This window comes from Netta rufina (assembly GCF_964035555.1).
Source record: "Netta rufina genome assembly, chromosome: 4".
Lineage (NCBI taxonomy): Eukaryota > Metazoa > Chordata > Aves > Anseriformes > Anatidae > Netta > Netta rufina.
This window is the reverse complement of record NC_140127.1, coordinates 11,432,661-11,447,237: the sequence shown is the minus strand read 5'-3', so window position 1 is coordinate 11,447,237 and position 14,577 is coordinate 11,432,661. Positions and strand designations below refer to the sequence as shown.

The 14,577-nt window shown below is 38.7% G+C and overlaps 1 protein-coding gene across 1 annotated transcript in view; it reads left to right on the top strand.

Moving 5' to 3' along the window:
* CCSER1 (coiled-coil serine rich protein 1) overlaps window positions 1-14,577 on the top strand; it is a gene marked incomplete at both ends in the record, with an annotated part of 580,304 nt that overhangs the window by 102,919 nt on the left and 462,808 nt on the right. The window contains one exon of the mRNA XM_084286653.1: window positions 13,070-13,190. Coding sequence (XP_084142779.1) covers window positions 13,070-13,190 — 121 coding nt within the window. The remainder of the gene's footprint in view (window positions 1-13,069; window positions 13,191-14,577) is intronic.

The following is a 14,577-nucleotide window of genomic DNA, read 5'->3' as shown; positions in this document are numbered from 1 at the left end:
AAAAAAAAAAAAGAGGCAAGGGTTTCCCAGTTTCTAGTATCTTGTGACAATTACCAGAGTGTGGCTTTATGCTTCCATATAAAATTGGCACTTTTTATAGTATCTTTTTTCCATTCCTTCTGGAAAAGCAGATGCTTTGGCTATCCATTTTTCTTGTGCCATCCACAACTGTGGTGTTTTTCTGTCTTATTTCCTGGTGTTAGCCACTGGTTGACTCTTGCAGGCAGCTTTCTCCTTTGCAGTCACAATGTTTACCATAAAGGACCAAGGAGGCTGAGGGCACTCTGCGTCATATAGCATCTGCAGGTTCAATTTATTCATAGGGTTCCTGCAGCTTCATCTGTTGTTTCAGCTGATGAGCCAGATGAATTTGCCATTGATAGCTGCAAGGTAAAGACCATTAACTTAAGCCTCTTGACTGAGATGTCAGATGTGGTGATGCTTTGTCCTATGTTTGCCACAGGCTGAATGTGCTCTCACAGGCATGAATGAGCTCAGCTGGCATGAAATGACTCTTTTAAGCTGCAGAAACCCAATAGTAGGTGGGATCCTGGCCTAAATCCATTGTATCCTGTACTTCCTGAGGGCCTAATACATGAAAGTTTCTAGTGAAATGATCATTTTAGACCTTGTGCTGCAGTTACCAGTCCTGCTCACTGATCACTCATAGCCAGCAGTCCTCATCAGACCTGCTGATGGGGCTGGAAGATCATGTTGGATCCCAGGTCATGTTGTTTGAATTCTTTGAGTTAGTATTTTGAAATAGATGGATGTTTTTCATTTTAGAGGTTATCAGGCAGTATGTGTGAGTCCTGTCCTCTTGGCAGGATAGGAGCTTAGCTTAGGGATATGGTTTAGTGGGGACTGTTAGTGTTAGGTCAGAGGTTGGACTCGATGATCTTGAGGTCTCTTCCAACCTAGAAATTCTGTGATTCTGTGATTCTGTGAGACTTTAAATTATTTTCATCCCTTCATAGTCTTTGCTTAGCTCTAAAAACAGATCTCAGAGCTAATACTTTGCTCTTTCTGATGCCATGTAAATGTATATTTTTCTTCAGACTTGTTTATAGGCCAAGCACCATGAATGTTCTACCATCAGAGGAGGTCTGGGTGAATATCTTTTGCCCCATAAACCTGTCCGTAGTCACTTAGAGCAGCACATTGGGCAGGCACATATTCATTATGTTTGGTAACTCCAGCATGTTGGATCCTGGGTTCATATCTTTAATCTTTGATATTATTATCAGGAAATGTGATTCATTGCCAACTATTACCATATATATACCATATATATATATACATATATACAAATTATTCATTTAGAATGACTCAGTAAGATAGCTTTTAGGAAATTACAGTTTTTAGTTATTGTGGTGTTCTCATTTATTCAAGTTCCCACTAACTTGCATTCCTATATTTTATCTAAGTTTAGCATAATAGCCTCTTAAAGGCATTGTATTTAAATGCACATATGTCTACCTATACATATATATTTTACAAAGGTTTTACTGTTCTCTATAGAAAAAGTATTTAACCAGTTATGTTCAAAGTCTCTCCATAAATAAACCATTGCACTTATTTGGACCACATCTTGATTATTACCGTACCTCCTAGACTGAATGACTAAGCCTCTCCTTTTTTTTTTAAATGGATATTCATACCTTCCAATTACGCAACTTCCTGCAATTTGTCAGAATTAGACATTATTATTTGGGCTCAGATCATTAGTGTTTCATTGCAACCTTTTACTCACTTATACACATGCTTTTTCTTCATGTCCATGTCACAAAAAGTCACATACTGCAGTGCTAAAAATATAAGCGTGTGACATCATTCTGACTGATTAGCCAAAAGCTAATGAAATTTGGTTGCTGTTTTAAACCTCCTAATGTTGCACTAAAACACTGCTTTTTGATACTGAGAAGTAATAACAACCTACTGAAAATAGAATATGCTTTTATTTTATACTCTGAAGATTTTTTTTTTCAATTCCTGTGTAGGATGTGTGGAACAATATTAGCTTTAAGTAATTCACTATGAATAAAGAAATATTTTAGAAGCAGCCTCAAGCATAAATAGGTCTACTTTAAATGTTTTAGGTATGGAGTAGCCACAGTTGAAAAACTAGCATACTTTATTTCCTGTGAATACTATTATAGTTTCTCCCAGTGCTGCTACAGTGATCCATCATGGCAGGGTTTACCACAAAAGATTGTTGTTTGCAGAGAGGGTAACAAGGTGGTCAGGCATACAGAACAGATTTTATGTGGGAGCAGACTCGGATTCTGCAGCCTGTAAAAGAGAAGACTAGCAAAGCATCCAAAAGAAGTGTTTGAAATCATGAGTGGAAAGTGAAGGGAGGAACTATGCATTGTCTTCTCCAATACTAACACTGAGGAAGTCAAAGGTAGGTAGTTGGTGGCAAGTTTAAAATGGACTTTAGAAATTCCTTCATGTAACCTATAGTTCAGCTTTGGAATTGTACATGATGTTGTGGTTGGTAAAAATTGTGCAAGTGCAGAAGTAATGGAACAAATTCATAACGTTGAGAAGGATTTAGTAAATACAGACAGAACCCCTCTGGTTAAGCAAGTCTGCAAGTCATTGTAAGCTCAAGGAGGATGCTTGAGAAGACTGAAATAGGAGTGAAGGTGCTGCACTTTACTTCTTAAAAGAGAGACCAGACTACAATCATTCTGTCAATGCAATGTGCTTAACAGGGAATATATGGGAAGTTGGCCATCAGTGTCACCGTTACATAGGTGATTATCATATCAGTCACTTACTATTTCAGCAAGGTCCGTAGGTGACCATGGACATGGCCTTCCACAAAATATTGACAGTAAAAGAAGCATTCTAAACATTAGCATCAACTGAAGCAATATTAGCTGCTTCTTATAGTTTAATTTCTTATGCACAGAGAATGAGTCAGAAGGCACAAATATCATATATGGCTATTACCCTATTATTACAGTGGCTTGTAACAATAAACAAACTTGGGCTACAAATGCAAGGATGCAGATAATCACTAGAGCACTGCTGTAGTGTCTTAGAAGAATTCCCTGGCTTCTGATTAATGCTGTGCTATGTAACCTTCACAACTGGGTGCCAGTATAGATAGCACAAAGCAGATAGGTATATGCAGCCTTTGTGAATACCACAAAAGAGCAAGGACACATACGAACCTGGTAGAATGTAATTCATTTGCCTGTAATGGCCCTGTAATTGTCTCTATTACAAAATTTCTTATTGTGACTGCACTGTGTTTAAGAATTGGGCCTGTGGTTTTATTGCGGAATTATTACAGTAAGACCGTTGGGGACTGTGAACATATAGTCTCATTCTCTAAAGTATTCATCTGGCCAATATTTTGAAACGCGGCTGTTTCTAAGGGACAAGAGGCACTAGAATAAGTGTAGAACTAATAACAAAATAGAGATCCATTTAGTTTCTTTTCCCAAATGCCATCGTCAAATCCAGAATCAAGAAGCAGCAAAATTAAGCTTTTTTATTATTATTATGTTTTTTGTTTGTTTGTTTGTTTGTTTTTAATTTCTTATATATATATATATGGGGTTTGGGGGCAAAAATGGCTTTCACACAAAGTACCTTGACCTTTTGTGTTGCTTTAAGTAGACTGAGAACCTTAAAGGTTAAATGCTTAAAGGTTAAAAACTAAAGAAATAAAATATTTTGTTGTGTTTCTGAGGGTAAGAAACGTATGGGCGGTGTGAAAATGAAATCATATGCATGGTTTTGTTGTAATGCCAGTGATGTTTGGAGTTGGCAAAGAAATAGGCCTGAATAATGGTTCTTTCTTTGAGCCCACTGAACAGATTGAGAAGATGAGTGGACACATCTGTGCGGTGAGAAGGGTGATAGTAAAGTGGCTAACCATATTGTTACTGGATTCACCACAACTAATAGACTGCATTTAAAGACCTTCTCTTATAAACTATTTATAGAGTCAGCAGTTTTCATGGGAAATTAGCTTGAGTTTCAGGTTTTAAATGCTCCTCTTTTAAATGCTCTTCCCTCAGCTCTTCATTCGTCCTCCAAAGTGGACTAAGTTGCTGAGGAAATTTATAGTAGCCACTCTATTTCCTTTTTGTTTGGTTGTTGGCTTGTTTATTTGCTTTTGTTCATTTTTTAGCAAAACCTGGAAGGAGTATATCATGATTCTTTGTCCTCCCATATTTGCTTTATCTGAAGAACCTACACATAGGTGGGGTCTTGCAGTTCTTCCTTACCCTTTGATCAGAGCACCTCAGCTCATTTCCTGAGCCTCATCATGGCAAAGCTAAGCTAAAGAAACAGTATGCTAAAATGCAAATGCCTGCACTGGGAGTTGGTGCTCTACAGTAATTAGAACATATTTTCTGGCTTTTGGTGGTTAAAAGGAATGTGCAATTAGATACTTTGGATACAGATGTTGCTCCTCTATGTTTCAGTCCCCTGTCTCTTACACTGGAATCTGTAATTTACATTTCAGGGGAATGTATGTACCGCTTTGTATGTACCTGCTCCTGGCAGGTTGCTTGGTGTTTTACCAAAGCAGATGTTTTCTTTCTGTAAAATAGCACTTGTTTCCAGACCTGATCTGTTTATTGAATGATTTCAGATGATTCTTCTAAACTTTATAGTTGCATGTATAAATACTTGAATTGTCAGAATAAGTGTCTAGCTCTTAAATCCAGAAATACTTTAGAGGTTTTTTTAAGTCCTGCATCATGAATGCCTTACGCTTCATTGCACGCTGCATATAAACGATTCCCTTCTGTCTTCTCTAAACAGGTAGTACTTACTGTTAATTTCATCAAACATTCTCTTATATCTTGTGTCAAGGGAGAAGGGAGACTTATTTTTCATAGTCAGTATTAATAGCCAGATTTTCTCTCTACTCTCTTTAGGAGAAAAATAATAATAATAAAAAAGGACAATTAATTAGTGTTTGAATAGTTGCTGGAAATGAAACCCCTAGACCTTAATATCTTTTTGTTCTCAAGAGATATATATTATATTTAGTAGCTGTTGAAGGCTACTTTGGGGGAATTTTTTTTTTTTTTTTTACTGGTTGGTCAAAAGTAGAAGAAAAGTAGAAGAAAACTGCTTAAAAATAGTCATTCTCATTGTTCTCAAAAGAAATAATCAAGGAAAAAAAGTTTGTTTTTCTTCTCCAGATGAAAAAAAAAATAAAAATATTTTGATAGTAAGTGATGTTCTGGGACTGTTTAAACCAGCTAGGATCAGTCAAAGCAAACACTGCTAGTGATTAATAGAAGAGGGACTTTAAAAACATTTGGCAATGGAAGAAAACAGTGTGTTGAAGTATAAATTGAAGAATCCAGGGAGGACTTATGTACGTTTGAAGGCAGTACTGATTTCTTAGAACAGTATTATATGAAACTAAACCATTTTTTTTTTCTTTTTCTGTAGAGTTGTCTTATAAGATTTACAGTCATCATGTACCTTTTATTTCTTTAAGCGAAATATGTTAGTTAAAGATACTAAATAGTAAAGATGTTCCCCAATTGTATTATTTCACTGTTGTCTGGCTATTCACTATTCACTATTATTGTCTGTCTCTTTTAATAGTTGAATTGTGAATAAAGCAGATGTAGTGGTACTAGAAAATACCATCTCACTTGCATGTGAATTACCTATTTTTTTCAGCAGATGTTCACCATATAACACATTCTGACTTAATATTAGTTTATTAAAGTTAAAGGAATTGCTCCAGATAGTATGAAGCTATCTGATTGTCTTCATGCTGATTTCTTGTACCATTTTTTCCAGTTTCAGAGGTATGCAGCAAAAAATGTGATAATGAACCTCTGTGTAAAATATATAATTAAAATTTATGTGCCAATGTAAAAATGCAGCACATATGTGGAGAATTTTTCTTTATTGGAGTAGTGGAAATTGTGTACCTTGACTTCAGTAAGGTTTTTAATGCTCTCTCAGAGGGAAGCTGTTGACGTATGGGCTGGATGAGCAGACAGTGAGGTGGACTGAGAACTGGCCAGTCCCAGAGGGTGGTGATCAATGTCAGAAAGTCTCATTGGAGGCCAGTAGCTAGCAGGGTACCAAGGGGGTCAAAACTGGGTCCAGTTCTTTTTAACGTCTTCATTAATGTGCTGGGTGATTGGGGCAATGTGTACCTTCAGCAAATGTGCTGATGGCACGCAACTGGGAGAGAGTGGTGATAAGCCAGAGGGTCTTGCTGTCATCCAGAGGGACCTGGACAGGCTGGAGAAACAATGGGCTGAGAGGAATCTTATGAAGTTCAACAAGGGGAAGTGACAAATCATGCACCTGGGGAGAATCAACCCTGGGAGTTATGGAGAAAAAAAAAAAAGGCACCAGTGCATGCTAGGGGCCAGTCAGCTGGAAGGTCTCTTTGCAGAGAAGGCCCTGGAGATCCTTGTGGACACCAATATGACCTAGGAATGTGCCCTTGTGGTAAAGAATGCCAATGGTATTCTGGATTTTATCAGGAGCAGTGTTGCCAGCAGGTCAAGGAAGCTGATCCTTCGCCTCTACTTAGCACTGGTTAGGCCACACCTGGAGTGCTGGGACCAGTTCTGGGCTCCTCAGCACAAGAGAGACATGGAAATACTAAACAGAGCCTACTAAATGTCTACTAAGATGATGAAGGGATTGGAATATTTCTCCTATGAAAGAAATGGGATTGTTCAGCCTAGAGAAGGCCAGATGACTTCCAGAGATCCCTTCCAACCTCAACCTCAACCATTTTTTGCTTCTGTGAATCTGAGGTTGCTACTTTATTGTAGAAATAGTTTGGAAACAAAACAGTAGTTATTTTTCCTCCCCTGAAAATTGAGTAAAGTAAAATTGAGGTTTCATAATAATCTGGTCAAGCTAGAGGTAATGAATGCATCACCAACTTTTCTCCAATGAAGCCACTGTTAATTACAAAAAAATGATAACTTAAATTTTCCAGTGTCTTATTGGCAGATGTATGCACATTGTATATATTTTTTATTTTGTTTATGTCATCTGTGGAGCAAACTATTGCCCACTGTGAACAAGGAAGCTGGGCTTTGGTTTTAGGGTGACATATACAAATGTAGCAGCAGCTCAGCCTCAGAAGGCCATTTTTATTACCACTTCAGTATCTTTTGTAGCAGCTGAAAAGTAAAGTGCTGAACGCTGACAGACATCCTATAGAGTACACAGAACATGCACATAGAACATAATCTGCTTTGGGAATGTCTGATAAACGCAGAGGCACTTGTATTATCATTTTAATATTTGTGATTTGATTAAGCATGTTTCACTTCACTTACTACATACTATAGGCAAGGGGCATAGTTTTTATTCATAGGCTGAAGAAAACTGCTTGGTTTTATACAGCAAAGAGTTAGGGAAAATTGGAGAACAAGATGAATGACTATAAGCAGGAGTTATGGAAACTTCCTACTCAATACCCAAGAATACAAGTAAAATTACCTGGAAAAATCCTCAGTTAAAAAAAAAAAAAAAAAAAAAAAAACAGTCAAATTTAAGCATCATCAATACTATTGAAAATGATGAAAAAGTAATGATTAGAAAATACAAATTAAAAGATGCAGGAACCAGCTACATACATGCACCATTCCCACATTAAAAGTACCCATTTTCCTTTTTTGTCCATTAGCTGTAGTGCTAGAGGAAGAATTAACTCTCACACTCACTTCAGGAATAATGTAGTAGACTGGGGCAGCAAAATATAGACTCTGATAATTTAAAAAAAAAATACTTTTCTCTGTTTTTCTTGACAATTTATGTGGCATGGGTAAATTTCTAAAGCTCTGTCTGGTTGTTGAAATAACCGTTGGACACTTGAGAGTATTTACGATTAGAAAGGGTAATCCTTTAGTGTATTGGGTTGATATTCTGAGGCTTGTAGTATTTGGGGACTCTAAGAGATTCAGATTAATGAAGAGAGAATATATAGAAATCACTAATTGTCTTTTTGGGGCATAATGTAGCCCATCGGTACATAGGAAAATAAACTGGTAGGAAAGAAGCTACACTTAAGAGAAGTTTGAAGTGACACATGGAAATGGTTTCCTTAAGTAAAAGTGTGCCAATCCCTATCAGTGTCAAAAATGAGTTAGTCTGCATTCAAGCACATTGTCATTATTTTAATGAACATTATGAACAGATAATAAGAGAATGCACTCCAGTAGATAAAAATTAAATACTGTCACTATTTCATGACATTTTAGTTAATTATACTATTCCCATAATGACTTATAACTGTGTGCACAGAGTCTTGAGATAAAAGAGAGGAATCACAGTGGTTTTCAAAAGCCATACCAAAGTATATCTCTGTTTAGAATGGGAGGATAATTAACTCCATGAACATGGATCACCAGATGACCTGGGTTTTTCTTCAGCTGTAAATCAGGGGATTATACAATCCCTATGTAGCATTAATTACTAAACAAAAGAAATTTCAGAATGTTATTCATTCATGAAATTTTTATAAAGGATAGGAGACTAGTGGTGTCATCTTTGTTACTTGGGGTTTTCTGTTTTATTTTTCTTTGTTAACTGCTTTGATGGACAGTGGATGATCCTACTCTGTGATGCTTTCGTAACTTTTGCAAGTTCTAAATTAATGACTAGATAGTTAAGTGATATCACAATTTTTCTTCTAAAGAAAAACAATTACATTTGCTTCATCCTTTACTCCCCCTTTTTATCAGCAGGTTAAAATGCAGGTCCTGAATTTCAATACCACCCTTTCATAAAGCTACGTTTTTACATTTCCTCAACTCTAAATCAAGAGTTAAATAGATATAAATGTCCTTGAACATATTTAGTAATTGATTGTAGGTAGAAGATACTACTTCATACATTACTTGGTGTCTACCATATTGCACCTTGCCAATACATTGCCTGCTGGTTGTACAGAATCACAGAATCATTTATTTTGGAAAAGACCTCTAAGATCATCAAGTCCAAATGTTAACCTAGTACTGCCACATCTACCACTAAACCATGTCCGTAAGACCACATCTACACGTTTTTTGAATACCTCCAGGGATGGTGAGTCAATTACTTCCCTGGACAGCCTGTTCTAATGCCTCACAACCCTTTGATGCAGTTGTAGAGAATGTAACGATAAGGTCTCCCCTGAGTCTCCTTTTCTCTTGGCTAAATAATCTCAGTTCCCTCAACTTCTCCTCATAAGAGGAGCTCTCCAGACCCTTCACCAGCTTGGATATAGAATATTTCATCTTCCTCTTCATCCCGGTTGGTTGGTGAATAAGTCTCACTGTGACATCTGCCTCGTTGGCCTTCCCCCTGATTCTTTTCTATAAACACTCAAACACGTTGTCACCAGTATTAAGCTCTAGACAATCGAAACACTCCTTAACATACAGAACTACCCCACCACTTCTCCTTCCTAGCCTGTCCCTTCTGAAGAGTTTGTAGACATCCATTGCAGCACTCCAGTCATGTGAGTCATCCCACCATGTTTCTGTGATGGCAACTATGTCTTAGCCCTCCTGCTGTGCAGTGGCTTCCAGCTCCTCTTGTTTCTTGCCCATGCTGCATGCATTGGTGTAGATGCACTTCAGTTGGCCTAGCAATCCTGTCACCTTTTTTGGAGGAGAAGCCCTAATTCCTTTGTGACCTTCCTCAGGCACTTACATGATTTCTAGCCCCTCAATATCCTTTGTGCCTTTGCTGTTGCCTGGCTCTCCATCCCCTATCTCTACTGAGGTGTCAGGCCAAGGGACTTTGCTAGCCCAGCATTCCACAACCACTGGCTTACTGCCCTCAGGCTTATCTCTAGCAAGCCTGATTTTATCCCTTTCCCCCTTCAAATCTAGTTTAAAGACCTTTTAGGTCTTAAAGACGCTTTATGTATTTTTTTAGTTTAAAGGCCTTTAAAGGCCCTGCTGCCTCCTGAGCAAAGGTCCTTTTCCCCTTTTGAGACAAGTAAAGCCTGTCTGTTGCCAGCAGGCCTAGTGTCGTATAAAATGACCCATGATTTAAAAAAAAATAATAATTCTGCCAGTGACATGAGGCTCTGTCGTGGGTTTATGTGGCAGGGTTTTGGTAGCAGGGGAGCATAGGGGTGACTTCTGTGAGAAGAATCTAGAAGTTGCCCCATGTCAGGTGAGGGCCCCACTGCTGACCAGAGCCGAGCCAATAAGCGATGTTGTTTGCACCTCTGTGAGAGCAGTTTTAAGAAAGGGAAAAAAATGCTGCCACGCAGCAGCTGGGAGAGAGTGAGAAGAGTGAGAAACAGCCTTGCAGGAGCCAAGGTCAGTGAAGAAGGAGGGGGAGAGGTGCTCCAGGAACCGGAGCAGAAGTCCCCTGCGGCCTGTGGTGAGGACCATGGTGAAGCAGGATGTACCCCTGCAGCCCATGGAGTACCATGGGGGAGCAGGGTTCCGCACTGCAGCTCATGGAGGAGACCACGGTGGAGCAGATGGACCTGCACTGATGGAGGCTGCGGCCTGTGGAAGACCCCTGCCGGAACAGATTCCGGGCTGGACCTGTACCTGTGGAGTGGAGACCACGCAGGAGCAGGTGACCTGGCAGGAGCTGCTGCCCGTGGGGGAGCCAGGTTGGAGCAGTTTGCTCCTGAGGGATGGACCTCGTGGTACGGACCCATATCTGGAACAGTTCTGGAAGAGCTGCTGCTTGTGGGAAGCCCCCACAGACTCAGATCGGGAAGGACGGCATCCAGTGGGAGGGACCCCGCGATGCAGGGGCAGAGAGTGACCATGAAGAAGTGGTGGAGACGAAGTGCTACAGACTGACCACAATCCACATGTCCCTGTTCCCCTGCACCACTCAGGGGGGAAGGAGGTAGAAGAGGGTGGATGGGGGAAGGTGTTTTTGGTTTCTTTCCCTTGTTTCTCTAGCTTGTTAGTAATAGACAATAAATCTGTCTCTCTCTCTACTCTGAGTCTGTTTCGCCTGTCACGATAATTGTTTAATGATCTCCCTATCCTTATCTCAACCCTTTGTACTGTATTTTCTCCCCATTCCTCTTTGAGGACAGGGAGTGAGAGAGCGGCCATGGTGGAACTTGGCTGCCCACCTGAGTAAAACCACCACAGGCTCAGAGCCAGGTAGTTGATCTGTTGCCTCTTTATTTTTCTCTCCTCAACATTCCCTGCAACTGGAGTGAGGCAACAGTATGATAAAAATCACTTGGTAGATGGTATCAACATAGTAGGATAAAAAATGAGAAAAAAAATGGTTTTCTTCTTACTTTGTCTCTCTAGTTCAGCGTATTTTACATTATTTCCCTCCTTCATTTTGTATGTAGGAAACTAATGTATATCCCACTTGTGTATATGTAGGCAATATAGCAAGTTGTCTGTGGGTATGACCGTGTTTAGGAGATGGATGTTTGTGATAACAACTGTGTTGTGAGTAACACTGGTTCCAAAACAAAGAAGGTAATGTTTCAATCCTGGTCATCTAATGCGTCTATCCATGGACAACTTGCACATTAATAATTAAACATATATGCATAAACAGTCCTGGAGAGCATAAAATGTATTAAATGTGATTACATGCACCCCACAAAAATATTTTCTTCCTGGAATCAGACCATACTCAGGATGTATGTGCTGTTTGCTAAATGGCTCAGAATTGCTCTGAAAACTAGAAGCCCTTGGGACATTTCGGACCTTTGTGCAAATATCCAAGCATGGTCTGCCCTGTTCTTAAAAATCTACTCCCTACCTGCCTTAAAGTACCAGGTACTGCTCCAGGGTATGTTTTGGGCATGCACATCGAGTTCATGCTGAATGTAATTTGAGTAAAACTCAGGGTAAAATGCCATAATTAGTTGTTCTGGATTGGCATCCAGTCAAGGCAACATGAATGAAGTTTTACTCCAGTTTTACTTCTCTTGTAAGTATAAGTTTTGCAAAAGGTATGTTGTCTGAGGAAGCATATGATTGTGGAGGACAGAAGGTTAGCATGTCATCAGAAACAAGTTGTCCATTGATGTCACCATTCAATATCCCCAGCTATCACAACCTTGCACAAATGTTTGTAGTTGTAAAATAGGTTCTTTCTAGCTTTGAATTCTTGAGAATTTGTGACCATGTATGTTATTGGCCGTGTATGTGCGCATGTACACCCTATAAAATAATTCCTATGTTAAACATATAAAATATCATGTGACTTTCTTCTTAAAAGATGAATTACCATGTTTCCTCTAACTTACATATGACATATAACAGTACCATAAATATATATGTGTGTGGTTTGGGCTCATAAAAGTATACCTTGGCTGTGCTGAAACTCTATACCTTCAAAACAAGTAGCAATGAGTAGTGGCTGCCAAGGTGCTAAATTACTCGTGACACTTGCAATTGAGATTTTAGAATATGTATAACTTAAATACAGCTATCCGTTTGGAGGTCAGGTACTTCTAGTATTCATTCATCAGTGTTAATTGAGCCAGATGTTCAGCTGAAATACATAATCATTATTCTAGCTCTAAATATCATGAGTCATATCAACAAGCACAATAATGCATAAATAATTTGTATTAATGGAAAAACACATGAATCAAAATATCATATATTACTCCTAGACCATTTGGATTTGGCGTTTTTGGATTAAAGTGTGGGATGTAATGGTTGAGTACAAAAAATCACCAGTTTCTCAAAAATAGTTTATTACAAAGTCTAAATTTTTTAAAGATGGGAGGTTTATTTGAAAATCCTCCTTAATCTCCACTCTGGTTTTTGATTTGTGAAGAAAAAAAGAAGTGCAAGATATGATGCTAGGACATATTGATCCTTTTAAGGACTCAGCCAGCCAATGAGATAGAGCAGAGTGACATCTTGTGCTAGGTGAAACTTAGAATGGTGATGGACATATCAACCCATGGCAAATAAAAGTGCCAAGCAAACAGTTAGGAAACAATTAAGTTTTCAAATGACAGCATCGAAGTTTGGAGAATCATTTGCATTTTTCTTTATCACGATATGACTTGATTATAATATATATATATTTATTTAAACATTTAAAATATACACTGAGATTAACACTGAAATTTTTATCTTTGCAGTTTGCCGGGAAGACTCATACCAGTCAATAGTCTCATGTGCTGCTGTAGTACTTACCCCTGTAGAGACGACAGTGGATACAAGCAAAAAAGAACGGACAATAATGCCTGATGTGTCTAAACAGTGAGTTATTCAAATAACATGATTTTTTACAAATACAGTGTAAACATCAGGCCAGATTCATTCTCATGGATATGCATATACACCTCCTTTCTGTTTCACAAGGGGTTACATCTGCATTTCCAAAAGCAGAACTTGGCCTGAGGCTAAGCTGTTTCTTTTGCTCATTAGCCTTTTTTTTTTTTTTTTTTTTCCCAAGGCTTTTGGTAATGAGGTATACAGAGAGAATGGGCATTTATACTCTGAGAAATTGACTTTTTAACAGGCTTAATAGAGCGATTCCTTTTATTTAAATAGTTCTTTCATTCTTGCATAATGTTTTTAGTCAGCAGTTGCTTTTTAGAAAGAACATAATTTTGAAATGCTCTGCTCATTTGAGATATTTCAGTATTTTTCAGTGACTATTTTTATTGCTGTGTTATAACATATGATGGCATCTTCAAAAGTGGGATGGTAGTCTTCCAAAGAAATTCTATTAACTTAAATAGAGTGTAATTTGATATCTTGCCTTAGATGAGAATCATAGCCAGTGCATGTGTAGGAACACTTGTCTTGCAATATCAGACAGGATGGTTGTTCCTTAACAACTGAGTTCTTGGAGAATGAAAACATAACAGAAATCACAACATGAAAACAGTAATCACAACATGAAGTTGGGGTCCATGCATTTTTAAATTGTAGAAGGTAATTAAAAGTATGAAAATGGATAATATGAGGTCATTATTGATCCTTACAATTCATGCTTTGTTCTCAGCTTCTCTGGGTATAAGCAAGTTTAGCTTTGAAATTGTCTATCTGTTGGTTTATTTCTATGAAGAACTATCTTGCACACCTATTACTGTAAGAAAATGAAACACACACTTACCCCTGCCTGTACTGGGTCTGGCTGGGATGGAATTAACTTTCCCTGCAGCAGCGCTTACAGTGCTGTACTCTGCACTTGTAGCTAGAACAGCATTGCTATCATACCAGTGTTTTGTCTTTCGATGAGCAGCGAGCAGAGCTGGCTCAGCACCCTCCAAATGCCTCCCCTACTCCCCAGCCCCCTGCCAAGAGCCAGCAGGCTGGGAGTGGGTGAGAAGTGGAGAGGAAACATCACCAGGGCAGCTGACCTAACCAGACCAAAGGGATGTTCCATACCATATGATGTCACACTCAGCAATAAAGGGTGGGAAAAGGGGAGAGGAGGGAGAGCTCTCATTATGAAGACACCTGTCCTTCCAAACAACTGCTGTGCATATCGAGGCCCTGCTTCTCAGGATGTGGCTGAACATTGCTTGTTGATGAGAAGTAGAGAATATATGTATTTTTCTCTTTCTCTGCTTCTGCGTGGCCTTTACTTTTTTTTTTTTTTTTTTTCCCTCTTCCTTTCCCCTTTAATTAAATTATC